The sequence below is a fragment of the Aptenodytes patagonicus genome, chromosome 6 (assembly GCF_965638725.1).
Source record: "Aptenodytes patagonicus chromosome 6, bAptPat1.pri.cur, whole genome shotgun sequence".
NCBI classification, from domain to species: domain Eukaryota; kingdom Metazoa; phylum Chordata; class Aves; order Sphenisciformes; family Spheniscidae; genus Aptenodytes; species Aptenodytes patagonicus.
In genome coordinates this window covers 59,743,086-59,760,293 of record NC_134954.1, presented here as the reverse complement: position 1 = coordinate 59,760,293, position 17,208 = coordinate 59,743,086, and the positions used below count along the sequence as shown (strand labels likewise).

Genomic DNA, 17,208 nt, shown 5'->3' with positions numbered 1-17,208 from the left:
TTTGGGGTTTGGTAGTACCGTTTTCACTTCCACAATAGCATCATGTAATTAAAATCAGAAAACAGATGTTCATAATAATATGGAAAAGTTGAAGTAGGAAAATAAAGAAAATAGGAGTTCTGTGTTTGGCAGAATGATATTTTGCATCAGCTCATTGAAACTGAGTTTTAACTTTTCATCTCAATTTACTTTTAAGGCAAATTTGGAAGTCTCAGGCTAGCCCAGAAGTAGCAAATTAAACTTATCTGTCAACTCCAATTTACATTCATCCCTGCATCATCTTCATCATCCAGAATTTATTTGATCAGGACAATAATGGCAGAGGAAGACCTCATTTGTGGCTTTTGCCGAAACTTCCAGCATTAACAGACAATTCCTATGGATTGAGAAAGCTGCAATTCCTGCAAAGGGACTTGGAAAATAGGCACACAGCTCTGAGTCTACTGCTATGGCTTCTTCATCTATTTCAAGTTCTTTGGCTTGCAACTAATCCTGTTGCAGATCCTAAGAAAAGCCCACTTACAAAGAGCTTGAGCATCAAAATGAATCATGATCAAGTAACAGACCACAGGAATGGCACCTGAAGGGAGGAAGCCAACAACATGGTCTAGTTTCGGGCAGAGATGACCTTCCTGGCTGTCTCACACGCGCATCAGGAACCCATTTGTTTATACATTATTATTATTTACAATAAATGGAGTGTGCTGTAAACCCAAGGCCGGAAGAAGCTGAGCAGCTGGAATAAGATGCTTCTCCGATGGCTGCTCTGGGGAGACTGAAATGTTTTTGCAGAGCTAATTGCCTCATAAATTGGTTTTATTCTCCTGGCTGAGGCTAATGTCTTCTTTTAAAGTTAATAAAAAGAACTCAATTTGCTGATTGTTCTGGACTGGTACTAGCAAAAAGAGCTGCTCAGGGACTCTGGAGGGACCCAGACAATTCCTCAAAGCCATTGCAGCTTGGATGCTAAGTGGTGACAAGCAAGGTGTTCCCTGCCTGCTATTTAATCTGCGTTCCAGTGTCACTGTCGCACTGGGTGCCTTGGGTATCTCCATAAATGTCTGAGGGGGAGACATTACAATTGACAGCCTCCTGTAGCAGGCCCCAAGGCCTGAGGGAACAGAGCACACGTTTATGCCGAAAGAGCACATTATCAGCAGACACGATATGAGCTACAGTGTCATAACAGTGCTCAAAACACAGCCTAGCCTCACACAGCTTGGTGCATGGTATCATGGCCTTCTTGTACCCATCCATTTCATGGGTCAGTGCCATCAGCTAGCTAGCACACCACTTCAGTTGAAAGCACATCCCTCCAGACATCAAAGCCTGAACAGCTCTGCAAAGGTTTGTCAAATGGGGTCTGTACAGTTACATATAAAACCGATGCTCATTGACAAAACCCCACATGCAGGCAGGTATTACTGTCTGTCCCACCAGCCCTAGATCTTACCCATGGCCAGGGAGCAAGTGGAAGAGCACCAGCATCCACTTTTTTGCCCTTGGTCAGGTAAGATACGAGCTATTCCCAGCTGCTGATCCTTACCCTGACATCCAAAGTCTGAGCCACTCACAACAGAAACTCCCTGCCTGTCTAGCCAGGAAGAAAATAAACTCCTTACCCAACACATACCTGAAAGAAACTCCCAGTGAGGTGACATGATCCAGATTTAAAAATCTGTGAATCTCCTTTTGACTTATTTTCAGTATTTCTTCTTTTCTGGTGAAAAAACATGTCTTCATTGGGGGGAAAAAAAGTGCTAAAACCCTCTGTCACACCGGTGCTCTGAGCAATAGCATGAACGGGTTCAGGGTGGACTCATCTTCTGAGGGGACACCAGATCAATTGCCAAGACTGCCATGGCTTTTGCTCTTGCTTTAGATGAAAAGAAGTTACCCAAATGCCAGCATAGATAGTAGGGAACGGTGGTTAACTGTTAAGTTAACCTTAAGTTAATCTTAAGTGGTTAAGATAGTACGTTAACAGCAGGTTAGATTGGTTCAGCGATGGGACACGAGAGCTTTCAACAGGCATCTGTGAGACTTGCAGCACTGCAAACTCTCGGTGCCTTTACCCAGGGATGCCACACACAGAGTCAGTTGTATGACACTAAATTTGCTGGTGACCTGTTACCAGAATATCCATGGGGCCAGAAAGACATGGAGGCAGAGGCAAGAGCAGCAAACCCACCACGTGCTCTTGCTGGAACGTTGGCTGGATGCTCCACGCAATTATTGCAGCACCCTTATACCAGCTGCAGCCACCATGCATAGGGGAGCTCTTTGATAATCATCTGAGATAATCAGGAAAGTGTCAAACATTCAGCTTCCTACATGGACACAAATTTCTCTAGAGTTAAGCAGGGACTGACTCAGGGAAGGAAACCTTAGCAGGTATCCAAGGAGACTGCTTAAAACTTGTGCCCCTCAGCCCCCTGGGCATTGAAAGGATCAAGTCCTCTCCTAGTGCTGAGTACACGGAATTCAGCTCTGATGCTGAGCTTAATTAAATAGAAATATGAAGAAAGAAAGGCAGGCTAATTAGATAGAAATGCAGAGTTACAGGATGTGAATGCTGATTAACCTAATAATAGACAATAATGCTGTTAAGGGGAGTTAAATGGTTTGTTTAATGGATGGAATGATCTATAGTATATAATATATAAAGTACTTAACAGTAAACATTTAATTACCAACTTCAGTTGCACTTTTCTTCACTGTGTGGAGGAAGAGTGTTTCATAAAGTTACTGGATGGGAATAATTTACACTCCTGCAAAAACATCTGTGTCATATGGGAAAGAGCAACAATGTCCGCTTCACAGAACAGCAGAAAGCCTGAGCCACAGTGAGCAATGCTGAGAGCTGCCAGATAGGGGAGGGAAAAGCAAAGTAAGATACCTGTCCTCCTGATCTGGTACATCACTACCTCTGTGGAGCAGGATGTACAGCCATCCCTGACGTGCCTGCCCACGGGAAAGAGGGCTTGGGAGGCAGAAGATGAGCACAAGACTTCACAAAATGGCTCCAGGAGCAACTTGCTGAGGATTTAGGAAGGTGGCCACTTGTCACAGAGGAGCAAAGCCACCCTCTGGTGTAGGTTACGGGGAAACCTCTTAGAGGGCTGAAAGCTAATGTGATCTGGCTAATGTGATCCTTCATGTGATCAGCAAGAGCAAAGCCATGGCCCAGCCGCTAAAACACCCTGCCTGCTCCCAGCACAGAGGTTCTCAGTATGAGCTTTCCTCAGATTTCCTTAGAGGGGCTAGACATCTTGCATACCGGAGGCGTTCATCAGACATTCGGGATGTTTGTACTGAGGTAAGGCATTCGCAGATTTCACGAGTGCCTCCGTGTGGCTGGATTGCTGCACACCTAACCACAGCATCGCCTTCAACAGCAAATACAGCACATTCTGCAAAATCAATAGTCAGGTCTCTCCTGGAAGCCCCTAATAGAGATGTACAGTGGCAATCCTGGACATTAGAGAGGGGAAGTCACTCCAGGAGGCTCTCACAGATCTCCGAATTGGAGATAGGAGAAATTACAGTCTGCAGCACAGGGGTTTCTGAACACGCTTGACTTCTGCCATAATAGCCAACATTGTGGCAGTCACAGAAGGTGCCCTAAAGGGAAACATTATCCCCTTTAGGACACAGGATAACAAGCTTGCACTGCTTCTCTTATGGATGCAGCAGCAGCCCCGGTCCCATCACATTCATTTCACACCTTGGACTGTGTCATGCTGACCAAGTGACATGAATGTGTGCAATTTAATTTTAATACCTTGCACTCCTGCTAGAGCTCTTCTTTCTCCTACCTTATTGCAGAGCAGCTGGGATAGATGCGATGACCTGCACTCAGTGGAGCTCAGCCCCCTGCCTGGCAGGGTCACCTGTGGAGCGGATCATTTCATCCTGCTTAGATTTCAAAAAACAGCCTTGCTTGCATGTCCTTGTTACTGCATGGCGCTGTCACCCCCCCCCCATGCCTGATGCAGCATAGGTGGTACCTGAATTTCTATATATTAATTCATGAGAAAGTGCTGAGACAAGCAGAGTACATGTGAAGAATTCAATCAGCCGCAGTAAAAGGGAGCGCTCCCAAATGCAGGCAAGACATGGGATAACGCCACTGCTAGGAAAAGAAAAGCTGATATTAGATTGGGCCCCTGCCAGAAAGTTGGGTACCTGGCTCTGATAACTCGCAAGTCCCCTTACAGATCTATCCCCCCAGCATCTGAAAAAACAATCTCACCAAATACCTACCAGCAGTGCATCAAAACAGCTTGCAAGTTCTGCCCATCGCTCCTGGCAGAGGGCTGCGCCTTGCCCAGTGAGAAGTGATGCCTACTCCATTACCTGCACCACAGGGCCAAGGAGAGCAGGCTGGCCATTAACTGCCCATGATGAGCCAACTAATCACAGGCACTTGCTGAATTCCTGTTCCCACACTGTTATTAATGGCTCTGTGGATTGGGCCGTGTGGCAGACAGGCAGCAGAGGCTCCTCCACCTGCTGAAGCAGCAATCCTGCTCTGCAAAGGGCACTGGCTTCACCCAGCCAGCAAACAGGAGAAATTGCTGAGAGCTGCCCCAAACTCCCACCTTCTCCTCCTCGGTGTTGCAGAGTGACTCCAAGCTCCACTCTGGGGCTCAAACCCCCTGCCACAGGGTCTTCCCAGCCAGCGTGGGCTGCTGCTGAAGGACAGCCCTGGTACCGACTTCTCCCTTCATGTGGGGATGCCGTGGAGCGACTGACACCAGTCAATGCCAGTCCCCTGCAGCATGATCCTTGCCCACTTCCAGGCACCCTGGCCTCACCTGGTGTCACATGTGTCTCCTCCATCTATAGAGGCTTCCTTCTCCAGCTGTGTTCCCAGGGCGAAGCGCGGCTCTCCCCGCAGCGTGGTGAGGGCTCTCAGGGCCAGACCCAGGGGCCCGTTCCTGCTCCAAACGTGCTGCCAGGGCTCACGTGGCCACATCCTGCACATGGCCAATGAGCCCAAGTGCCGCTTGTTTGGAGCAATATGACATCATCACTGGGAATTAATTATGCAGCTGAGCAGAGGCATCTGACAATGAATTATGCACACTGCTCCCCCTCAGCCGCCTTCTCCCCTCCCCTGTTTTCTTTATATTTCTGGGTGATGGGAATGAAACTGCATGAGCAAGAGCAAACAGAAGGCATGCACAGAGCCCCCGTGCCTCAGGGTTTCGCTCCTGCCCTGCAAGCTCCCAGCCCCGGCAGAGCTGGCTCGGCTCAGCCTGGCAGGAGCCGTCATGCCAAGCCAAGGCAGAGGCCAAGTCACCAACTGCAGCAATAGTTTCTGGGGCACAGCCTGCCTCTTCCCCTCCCTCTGCCGCAAGATTTGATTCAGGTCCATCCCAGTGCCACAGAGGTGAGGCTAAAAGGCACTAAACGTTCCGGGCCATCTGGAAACGAAGGAACCGTGCAAGCACAGTCTGGCCAGCTCCCCGCACTGGCTCTGAGGCTTGCACACCCGCATGCTAAAGCAGAGGACTCTGGCAGTCCATTCATCAAAGTGCTAATTGGCACCGATTTACATCAGATCATATTCTGACCTTTGGCCAGCGCTTGCTATTTACACATCGTGTCCCATATGCAGCTGCACCGAGCCTGTCTGGAATGACGCATCCAAGGGAGTGACCCCCAAATAGTCAGCTATAAACTGCAAATTCCCCTAATCCTGTTCCTCATGGGTCCCAAATCACTCTGGCTGAAGGGCAGAAACACCCCCTTTCTACAGGTGAAGGAAACACCCCATTAAAGAGCAGACCCCCACAGCCAGCTTGGAAACTAACAGCTCACCCAGGTGTGCCAACAGGCCAAAGGGAGCTGGGAGATGTTTGGCCACATGGGGTAGGGTGCCCATGCAGTGTCATACTCCCATCAACAAACTTGCCTTAGAGGATGAAGATCACACCACCTTGGGGTTAGTAGCTATTAAAAAGCAAAGGTCTCAAATCCTTCCATACATTGCATTCGTTTGGTGTCGGGTCCTCACAACAGACCAGAACAGAGATGGCTGCTACAAGAGTTTATTCTGCTGTTGTACTCGTTCAGGGAAGGACCAGCATTGCCCTCTCCATCCCATGTGCTTGTAAGAACTCCCAGTGTTTATGGTGCCTGGACAAACCAAGCCTCTTTGAAGCTACTCACCTTTTTGATGAGAAAGAAGTCCTGAATTGTTTCAACTTCTTAATATAAAGGCGGGAAAAAATGAGAGAGAGAGAGAGAGAGAAAAAAAAAAAAACTGACACAGGACTTAGGATGACACAAATTATATTTCTGAACATTGCCAAGAAAAAAAATGGGACAAATCCATCTAGTACTTGTCACTGGAACTGGGTGTCACAGCTCTGAATACAATGGGAACTGTTCAGCTTTGTTTAAACAAAACAAGAATTAAAATAATTAAAAAAACACTCAAAACCCAAACATTTCTCAGGTCATTGTGGTTAAACTCAGAGACTGAATTAACAGAAGGAAAAGAGATTGCCAATACATTGCCAAAGTCGTTGCCATTTGATTCAGTTAAAGAGAAGCAATAAGCCCAGGACTGGATCTGGCAAGTTTCAAGTAGGGATCATCTACATGAAATGTAGACTAGGGACAGGATTAGCAGAATACGCTGTAAAAACAGGTGAAGGAATTATAGCCATAAGACGCATCAAAGTACAAGTTCATACAGACCAGTCTTCACAGCTGTAGCTTCTCCATTTAGTTTCATAAAATTTCTGAAACGGCCTTCTAATTCTCAGCCCCCACGTGTCAACTACAGACCCCAAGCTTCGCAAGGGCTGGTGGCACAACCCAGCTCTGGGCACCACACAGGACACCCTTCCATCAGGAGTTTGCTACTCAGAAATATCTAAACCAGAGCATGCAAGCAGAGAGGTGTCTGCACCAGTGCCAGGTGTGATGGTACCTGCGTGGCAAGGAAGAGCTTCCCTTTGGCAGCCCAGAGAAGAAAAGCTGTTGCTTGTTTTCCTGATACCAGCATTATCAAGCTGCACTACGTAGGATTTGCTGATGGACATGTTTGTGCATCTTCTAGCTTTGCATTTTAGGCTGGTGGGAAGTACCCTATGCTACCATCATCCTCAAAGAGCATGGAGAGGCTGGGAAGCAGGAGGAGCTGGAGAGTGGGGCCAGATGCTGAAAGACACAGAGGCTACTGTAATCAGAGGCTACTGTGTTAGAAGCATACAGGCCTTGTCTGTGGAAGATCGGTAGCTCTTCCTAGAAGGGTCTGAGACACCTCTGCATCCTCCAGCAAAGGACACTCACTATTTTGGGGTATGGACTGCACAGCATCCAAAACATTTATAATAGTGGCAGAGAGCATTCAATCCCTCTGGCATAGAGCAGGAAAGAGGAAACTCTGAACTCAGTGTCCTTCGCAGGAGAGAGACACCTGTTATTGTATTGACCATGCAGATCTTGACCACTCACATTTTGTTCTCAGCCCTAAATAAAGAGGTTCTGGACCTCCCTGGAACCAAGAGGTGAGGCAGTCAGCGCATCAACCCAAAATTAAAAAGATAATGTATCATCCCTCCATCCTCCCCCAGCATCTCCTTAGCCTTGGGCCTTTTCCCTTCAAGAGGCTGTTGCAAAACTTAACTGAGCTGACATCCCAATTCCAGGCAGAAGATGGAGCCCTCACACCTGCTCCACGTCATAAGAGAGACACCCCTTTGAATTGGGGGTGTTTGCCTTGGCCACAGTCTTTGGATCGCGGGACAGGAAAGGGTTCTGCAACTGTTAACAAAGCTTCAAGGATTGTGGCAAACAGATCACAAAGCAGGACTAGCTCTGAACAGCTGGAACGAAGCCTGCACAATCCCTTTTACTGCATCACCGTCACAGCCAAGAAATGCAAAGGTGGTAAAAGCAGACAGCTGAGGAATGCCCATGGAAAGTAGCACAGAGTATGCGGGAGTCTCGCCTGGAAGAACACATTCATCTTTACCTTGGGACCTTTCCCTAATTCTATCTAATAAAGGTGTATTACTGACATTGCTAAGATAGAAAAAAGGGAGAAAAAGCAATGCCTTATTTCTTTCTTACCAGTTGGGCAAATGATAATTCCCACTGCGCAATGGGATTAGGCTCAAATTGGAGTAGCATCATAAATCTATAGTCATAAATCTGTGACCGAACTGAGACCGATAGAGCAAGAATGTCTTTCTAAGCCAGGCTACAAAACCAGTCAATGGCATGGGATGAGAGATGCTTTTATTGTTCACCCAGTAAAACAATCAAGTGGAAGATTATTAGATGGGGAAACAGCAGCTTTGCTGGGCCAGATACCAGGTAATCCCTGAAATGTGTCCAGTGTACCTGCCAGTGGAGCAGAACTGGGCAATAGGCTTCTTCGGGTTCTCTTCAGTGGATAATGTATTCACCAAAAAATGCAGTTTAGTGTTAACTGAAACCAGCCATCAGATTAAAAGAAAAAAAGGCAAAGGCAAAAAGACTATTAACATTAAAACATTTTCTTTCAGCATTTTCAAAACAGAAGGTTTCACATTTTTGCTTCAAAGCAACTTGTTATAGCCCAAGTCATAACGTTTTTTAAAAAAAAGTGAAAAAGCAACCCTACAAATGAATGCTTCCTTTTGGTTTGAAAGGATTTTTGTTTGTTTGTTTTGATTTTTCCCTTTTTCATTCCACTGAGAAAATAAATTAAAAAAAAAAAAAATTGTCTCAGGTCACCCTTACAACTTTTTTCCCAGATTTTTCAGTTCAGCCCGCAAACTGAAAAACCACTGTGGGCACAGCCTACTTGGGAGTTTACTGTCCCTCTTTGTATTTGGATCAGTCCTAAGCCAAAGAAAATGGGAAGTTCATTTCACCAGGTAATACCAACCAGAATCAAGGTATTTAACAGATGTAAAAATACTGAAAATGGGAGGAGTTGTGTCTGTTTACAATGGGCTGAACATGACCCAGGAGATAAGAGATCTCCTAGCTCCAAAAAACAGTGCCATCTACAAGCTTCCTGCTATGCCATCCTACTCTCATATAAGGCAATTTACAAACTGTGGGTCTGATCCTGCGTTTGACTGAGATGTGCTGACACCACTTATTTGTGAGCAATGCAAGATCCAGGTAACCCACCCCACCTGCTCTAAGCAAGGGGTTTTGGGGGTTGGGGGGAAGCAAATGGAGAGAGACGTAACGTCCTCCCCACTAGCAACATTTGAGCATCACTCATGTGACCCGAAAACAACATCCCTTTTTTGCAGAGTGTTACCACTTCTGCAGGGACAATACAGTACTGGATAGTCGCTTTGCAAGCTCAATAAAATGAAAAGGCCTTATGAGGATCTTTGTTGGGACAGTCATCTGGTTCAAACACAGCAGAAGACAACAACAACAACAACAGCAAAAAAACCACAATAAATTAGGTATCAGCACAGCTTTCTAAATGCTCTAGAACAATTACCTGCAAGACAAAAGTCACAGCTCTGGTACTTAGAATCTTGTCTTTTTTTAAAAAAAAAACAATAATCCACAGATTTTGCATAAAAATAAACATTTTAAGCTGACAGCATTATGTTAATTGGATCAACCCGCTTTTTAATATATATATTTCTATGTATATTTAAATGTATATTTTTTCTATGAATGTTCTTTAAAGGAGTAATGGGAGTCACAAATGCATAAAAATAGATATTTTGGAAAAAAAGAGTAATAAGAAAGACAACCCCGGTTAAAAACAAAAAAAAAAAAAATCAAACAGGGCAATATTCTAAAGCAACAGCTCACCATACTATAAATTGTGGAGTCCAGTCCTTCTGTATTGTGAGCAGTTACTCCTAAGTACTATTGGGTTTTGTAACAGTGATGTAAAATATAAATTCCTGCACGTTTATTTTAAAAAAAAAAAAAAAAAAAAAAGAAGGGATTTGGGTATATAGGACAGATTTTGATGCCTGTTACATTGCTGTAAATAACTAGCACAAATCATCTCCCAAGCTGAAAGCAGGAGGAACTCCAGCAATTCTTGTGTTTATTAAGAATATATTTTCTAATCAAAATCTCATCTGTCCCTCTGAACTAAAATTAAAAAAAAAAAAAAAAAAAAAATCCACTTTTGCCCTACAGGTTTTTTTCTGTTGTCCTACAAATAATCAAAACAGATTGGAAAAGGTGGGATTTTCAGTAGTGTGTGTCAGCATTCCGTGCATCCTTGACAAAAAGCCAGCTCCTAACAGTTAGGAAGATTGTTTCAGAGAGTGATCCTGTCCCTTTACAGCAGGAGGTAACACTGTTAAAAGTCCCTTAAAGGCAAAAAGATCATGGGGGGAGGGGTAACCATAAAAAATGATAATAACCCGACCTGCTTGCCAGCTGCATCAGTATTCAAGTAAAGTTTAAAGTACCTTTGTGGGACTTGGAGGGTCAGACCGGCTTATTTTAACAACTGTAATATGCACTTTGAAACAGCCTTGTCATCTGCTTGTTTAAACTAAAAAACAAAACTCAAAAACAAACAGGAGCAAAGGAAAGGTATAGGAAAGCTCTCAGCATCAGTATTAGACTGCAGAGTGTCTTCTTGACACTGACACTTTGATGTTCTTGCTTTCCTTTCTAATACATTAAAATATCATGAAATCATGCAGCCATTTTAAATGAGTATTTCAAGGGTCCAGTTTTCGTAGAGGTTAACTTGATCACCAGCACAGCACTGGAGAAAGCTGATCTAACAATATTTCACTTACAGAACTCTTCAAAGGAAAATAAGAAATACAGTTCCACAAACAACAATGCCAATTAAAAACACAAAGCAAATTGTTTTTTCCTTGGTGTTTTTTCTTAGACATTCTTTCAGAAAAAAATTTTTCTTCCCTTATCTCTTTCTTTAAAAGCAAATTTTCTAACCAGCCAGATTTTAGAGCTATCTTCCATCTACATGAATCTAAGCTTTTCTGAAACCGCCTACAGGGTTTTGGGGGCAGAGGATTCCCTCTCATAAATTTCAGATCTATCTAAATGGCATCTGCTTGTTTTGTCTTGTTTCTCCTCCTGAATTTGTCCATTCCCCTTAGCGTTTCACAGGCCAATACTACTGTGAGAATTTAGGTGTCTGCATTTGAAAGAACTTTGGACCGAGCACAGCTTCACACATTTCATCTTCTCCATGCCCTTTCCATGTAGTTTCTTCTATCTTTACATGTACAAAATCACAGTTTGTGTAACATTGTTTTAAAGGAAGAAAATAAAATGCACACACGCACACACACACATACATTGTATTGGTGAACGCTGTACACTAAATATTTTTTTCAACAGCGTAACAGAAAGTTTGGCCTACTGTAGGTTGAACATGTAGGGAAGGCTGAATTTTTACAGTTGCCATGCAAGCCACCTTCAAGACAAAACAGATGAACCCACCCAAGAGCAAATGCAGCTTCTACTCTCAAGCCATTAGACAAATACTGCCTTTCCAGGGATCAGACTGACATCTCGCCAATTCAGTCAATGCGGTATTTAGAGAACCACACCGAGTTGCTTCTGCATGAGTCCTCTGAATCCAAATGCTGTTAAAACCAAAGGGGGAAGAGGGTATTTGACTTGCCTTATTATTAGTAGTATGTATATATTTTGATAACACTTTGAATTTCAATTTACTTCTGAAACCTTGCCCTTTGAGAAGAACACACCCTTTAAGTTGACTTTTTTTTCAGGCTTCTGTTCCTTTAAAATTCTCTCTTCATTTCGCCGTTCTTTTTCAATTATCTACCAGAATATTTGCTTTCTTCCAGCAGAAATGTGGCTGGTGGACTTGGGCTTTCACTGCACTCGCTCTGTGAAATTCTCTGGGAAAACCCCTCGGCAGTGGTCAAGTTCCTTATGCTGGATCCAGTCAGACTCCTTCACACCCATCAGCCATCCTTCGTCCTGGAGGAGAAGACAGAGATCAGATGCTGAGGGACAGATGTGAGCGGGGATTTTTCTTACAGAGTGCAGGCCAAGGAGGTGTCAAGGCATTATAAAAGCCATGCTCGTATTTGGTTTGGCGACAATCCAGGAAGAGGATGGGGGAGGATGAAAAAAATGCTTTCATTCCCTTTTAAACAGGGAGAAGGCTACATCTCACCAGAGTTGGTACCAAAACTCCTATCTGACCCAGAGTGTCTAGAGACAGTGAAAGTGTAAACAATAGCAAGTGTAATAGAAACGTCATAATTTACACCCACTGAAGCAGGAGAAATTGTGCCAAAGAAAGTCTCTAGAGCTACAGAATGGAAATCACCTATCTCACCTTTCACAATCTAAACATGAGGGATCTAGCATTCTCCATAAGTCTTAAAAGAGACAGGCACCTCTACAGTGCAATTCATCCCATTCATCTTGGGCACAGGTCTTTGGAAAGGATGAATCATTCCCTGGAGGTGCTCATCCCCTGCTCCAGTCACGGCACCTGGATGATTAGCATTTTAGAGAGGTGGTACAGGCAAAATGAGTCTTGTTTGCTATGCTGAAATTCTGGTCTATGAGAATTGGGAGCTGAGGAGCTCAACCCGTCTTCCCAAAACCCAGCAGTCTGTTGGGCTTGATGCAAGGTGAGGTTGGCAAAACTCCCAAACTTGTGCTACACATGATGTAAGACTCAAGGTGTCTCCCAAGGGTCCTCCCTAGCCACCAAACCTATACATCTATAAACAGGGATGAATTTTCACTGAGGCAGATGGAGTCCAGCCTGGTAGAACCTGCTCAGGAGGAGAACCAGACTTCCCACCCTCTGCCTGCAGGGTGTCTAGCATCGAGATTTCTGCTCCATCTGAAGCACGAGGGAGACAAGATACTCAAGGTGGGAAGGCTGCACTGCTTGCAGCTCAGGTGTGCAACCACCCTATTCTCTGCATGCCTTGGAGCTGCCACCATGGAAGCACCCCTTCAGCATGCAAATATACCCACTCATGTGAGTTATTTGCAGTGGGGCAGCCTATGGGTTAAGACTGCAGCATGAGGCAAGAGAGCTGCACAGGGGACTGCTGCCTCCAAACTCAACAGCCTGCTCTGCATCCACTCCTCTGGGCAAAGCATGCACCAGGCTCATTTAGAGATATGTTATCACATTCAACTACATAACTTGCCAGGGCAGAAGTGCTCAGGCAACCAGATGCTCTAAGCTGTGGAGAAATGGGGTGTGCATGCGTGTGGTTCACACAGTTCTTCTGACACTTCTGCTTTCCTGGAACTGGCAGGAGTTACCTGGGTATTTACCCAAGGCCAAGCAATGCCTCCCTTGAAACATGTTCTTTAAAAACATACCTGCGCAGTGCAGGACTGATGAAGCCCTCACCAGGGGTGATCCATGGGGCACGTATTGTTTTCCACTGCCATTTTGCAGCTTCTGCCCTCTTGTCCTGTTTTCTGCACATTTCATGTTGCAGCAGCTCAGACCAGCCATTGTATCTGAGTTCCCTGCTTCCTTGCAGGCTGTACTGGGTGCCTGCGGGCTCAGTTAGCCCTTGTTACTGCCTTAGATTATAGAGCATTATAGAGCATTCAGGGGATGTCATGGGAATGGCATGAGATGGGAGCCCATCTGCAGTAGCCAGCTGCAGGGGCTACGGAAGGACTGACATGCCATAAATCAGGAAGAGAAGTAACTAGGCAGAAGACGCTGGGCCCAAGTGTCTGGAAGGCAGCTTCCAGCTCACAGCACAGCAAGCACAAAAGCTCATCCATTTGCACATAGTGTCTGTGCCATACAGCATGCATCACTCCCACTGCATCCTGCTATGAAGGGTCTCCTCAGCTGTAGGGATTAGACACAAGGACCCAGATTGACCCTTGCCAATTTTGAACCACGTCACTTGAAGTGTCAGCTTAGAAGCGTTGCTGCCCTCAACCCTTTCTTCCATCAAGAGAGATAAATCCAGGCCTGGCTGAGGTACCCACAAACTGACACCTGAGCTGCAAGATGGGGACATAAATCAGAGTCTATTATCCTAAGCTTCCTCCACTCACGTGCACAGTTCATGCACATGTTAACAGCCAACGTTTTCTGGCTGGGTACGGTCAAGGTTAAGGAATGAGCTGTAGCACAGGATACACTGTAGGAGGGTTAGAGGGCTTCAGTGCAGCTACAGCATCATGTTAGCAACACTCAGAGCTCACCCTCTGCAGCTTGGAGAGTCTCGAGTTCATGGCTGTTGCACCCACATCCAGCTAGAGTGCAAACATAGGGCATTGAAAAACTCTGCTCCACAAACATCATCCCCTACCACAGAAACTAGGGGAGCTGCCGCTCATTTCCCATCCAGAAACCTTTCTGAGAAAGAAATGCTCACAAATGCTTGTGCAGGGCAGTCCCACCCAGTGAAGAGTCTTGTCTCCGGAAGGATTCACTGCCTCTTTTCCCCATACAACCCTTCCCACCAGAGCACCTAGCTCTGCGGGAACTGCCAGCACATTATAGCTCCCATTTCACAAGCACCAGCAAGATCTGCCTCCGTAATTCACAAAGCCAACAGCTGAGCCACAAAGAGGATCCACATCTTCTGTGGCCAGTGAACTACTTCACCTCCCCTTTACACCCCTTGTGGAATCCAGATCTTGTCTGGGCTTGGCCAAACCCAAAGAGCTGGTGACTACTGAATCAATTTGGAGAATTCCCTTCCTTTTCCAAAGACCTGGAGACTTGAGCATGAATTTTATAAAATCACCACCTCCCTCAGCCAAAGTAGTAAAGCTGCTGCAGACTTTATCAGCTGGAAGCCCTCAAACACAGCAAGTGAGGAGGATTTACTCTAGGCTTCTAGAAATAGCTCAGATTAAAGAAAAACATCTCCAGTTAAATTCAGGTTGGAGATGAACAGTTAAGACTGTTCTCTAGGACTAAGCAACCTGCTCCAGCCTTTGATTCTGCTGCCATCTCCTGACCAAACACTGTCTTTTGAAAATAGCCATTGCTATGCTGAAGTGCAGGACATCATCCACAGAAAGCTGCTTTCTCAGAGCTCCAGCATTTCTCAAAAGGGGAGAAAACATCACCATAAGCTGTGGGTCACTCCTGCCAATGCCACTGCACTGCAGTGGTCACAGGGAATATGCATCAAGTTTAGGAGCAGTGAGGAGGCAAAGTACGGGCTCTGTTGGGCTCCCTGATCAAGGAAGCCATTGTATTGGCTAAAATGCCCTGATAGGGACAGGAAGCTGCAGCTATTTCACATGCTTTATGCAGGATAATGTCTCCACTTGCCAATCACAAGCAGAGTCCTCCCCTCTGTTGCAGGAAGCCAATCTCAAGCTCAAGGACAACCGGCTCTCCCGCCAGCTCCCAGACACAAACTGATGGCTCTGCGTCCAGCCAGCCAACTGTTAGTGGAGGAAGAAGCAGCTCTGGAAATCCCCTTGGCTCCTCCCGGCCCAGGCTCACACCCTGTCTTCCCCACTCACCTGCTCCTCAGGGTTCTCAAATGGAATCACAAGCACCACGTCCCCAGCCTTCAGCTGCAGCTCGTCGCTGTCAGTGGCCGTGTAATCATGCATGGCCTGGACCTATGGGGAGAGGAGAGAGCAGCTTGGGTGAGGCCAGTCTTCTCTCACCTAGCTCTGTAACGGGTGACAAGGCTTTCCACTTCATTGATTCACTGGATGATTCAGGTTGGAAGGCACCTTTGGAGGCCACGTGATCCAACCTGCTGCTCAAGGCAGGGAAAGCTTGGATCACAAATGCCACATCTACGGGAATAACTACTTTCCTTAACCTAATGGCTACATGCTTGTTCATACAGCCTGGCACACAAGCTCGCCTTTGCCACAAGGGCATCCTGGTGAGTCTCATTCAACTTGTTATACATCAGCATCTCCCTGTCCTTCCTTAGGAGGGTTGAATTCCCATGGTGTGGGCCTAAAAATCTCACAGGATAGAAAGCCTGCATTCACTCGGATGGTGCCCTGTTGTTCTTTTTTGCAGGTGGGCTGCAAGAGCATTGGAGATTATAGCCTCCCATCTCTGTCACAGCAAGCAGGGAGAGGAAATGTAGGGAAGAGTATCAGTTTGGATCTTCGAGTGATTGTATCCTGCCATGTTTTCTCTTTGGTATTCAGACTAATTCCTATCAACATCTGCGTTACAGCTTTTCTACTTCAAACCACTGCTCTCCACTTCGAGCACTACAGTCTATAATGCTGCCTGTAACCACTATAAATGTGATAAGCCTCCTATTGTTTTTCAGGGTTTTGTCATTCTTCCATTTTTGGTAGAAGTCCCGGGGCGGGGGGGGGGGGGAAGACGCACGGACATGACTAAAGCAGAAGAAAAGCATTCCTATAGCAGGAGACTGTCATTTCTCACTTTCAGGGCATGATGTGTCCGTGCTGTCTGGCTACCATATTCCATTACGCACATTAAATTTGTGGCCTATCCTCACTCAGAATCACTCCTTCCTCCACACCTTCGAAACAAGCTGCAAGTGATCTTTGGCATATTCAGAATACCCACCAGACTTCCCTGTCTAATCCTGTATTTTTCCCTGCTCATCCTGGCTTTCTGATTTCCCCAACACGAAGTCCTCTGTCCCTACTGGTGTTTCCAACTCTTCTTCATTTGCCACTTGCATCAAAGTTTAACCTTTCCAGTTTGGAGCATAACTTCTTATCTAGTATCCAGAGTCTGTGACTGACACTACCACACCACCAGAAATAGAAATAACTGCAGCAGAGAGAAGGAGGGGTTTTGCTATACAGCACAGCCAGACATTTAGACACCAATGCTCTTACACATTCCTTTGAAGCATCTGGAACTGCATGAAGCTGGGCTGCTGGAGAGGAAGGTGTATCTCTCCTTCAACTTCCTTTCTCCCTTTCAATGTGGCACAGCCCACGGCCATGCTGAGTAAAAGTAGTTAATTCATTACGGGGGGGGGAATCACCAGGAACTCGGTGTCCCACCACCACGCACTCACCTTGAACAGAAATCCTGGGGGCATGTCAGCTCTTTCAGATGAAGCGCCTCCTTCCACAGTGCCATTGATGGTAGCAGGGAAAGTTTCCACAACGACAGCAGGTAGAGAGCTCTGGTAGGGAGCAGCAGCCAGGAAAGGAAAAAAAGCCATTGAGAAAAGAGAATCCAAAATTGCAGCTCCAAGTCCACCCTGGAGGATCCACATCCCAACCCTACCCGTGGCTTCAGTGGGTTTTCCCAGCACACCAGTCAGT

At 45.9% G+C, this 17,208-nt stretch overlaps 1 protein-coding gene across 19 annotated transcripts in view; it reads right to left on the bottom strand.

Moving 5' to 3' along the window:
• Nucleotides 1-6,286: 6,286 nt before the first annotated feature.
• The window catches only part of BIN1 (bridging integrator 1), a 106,426-nt gene continuing 95,504 nt past the window's right edge, over nucleotides 6,287-17,208 (bottom strand). For 10 of the 19 annotated variants that reach the window (XM_076342900.1, XM_076342905.1, XM_076342902.1 and 7 more), the window contains 3 exons: nucleotides 16,956-17,066; nucleotides 15,445-15,546; nucleotides 6,287-11,934 (listed from right to left, as the gene is read on the bottom strand). In XM_076342900.1, the coding sequence (XP_076199015.1) occupies nucleotides 11,827-11,934; nucleotides 15,445-15,546; nucleotides 16,956-17,066 (321 nt within the window). In that variant the 3' untranslated portion in view covers nucleotides 6,287-11,826. Of the gene's footprint in view, nucleotides 11,935-14,163; nucleotides 14,215-15,444; nucleotides 15,547-16,955; nucleotides 17,067-17,208 lie in introns of all 19 variants that reach the window. The other 9 variants (XM_076342897.1, XM_076342899.1, XM_076342901.1 and 6 more) reach the window with 1 other exon arrangement.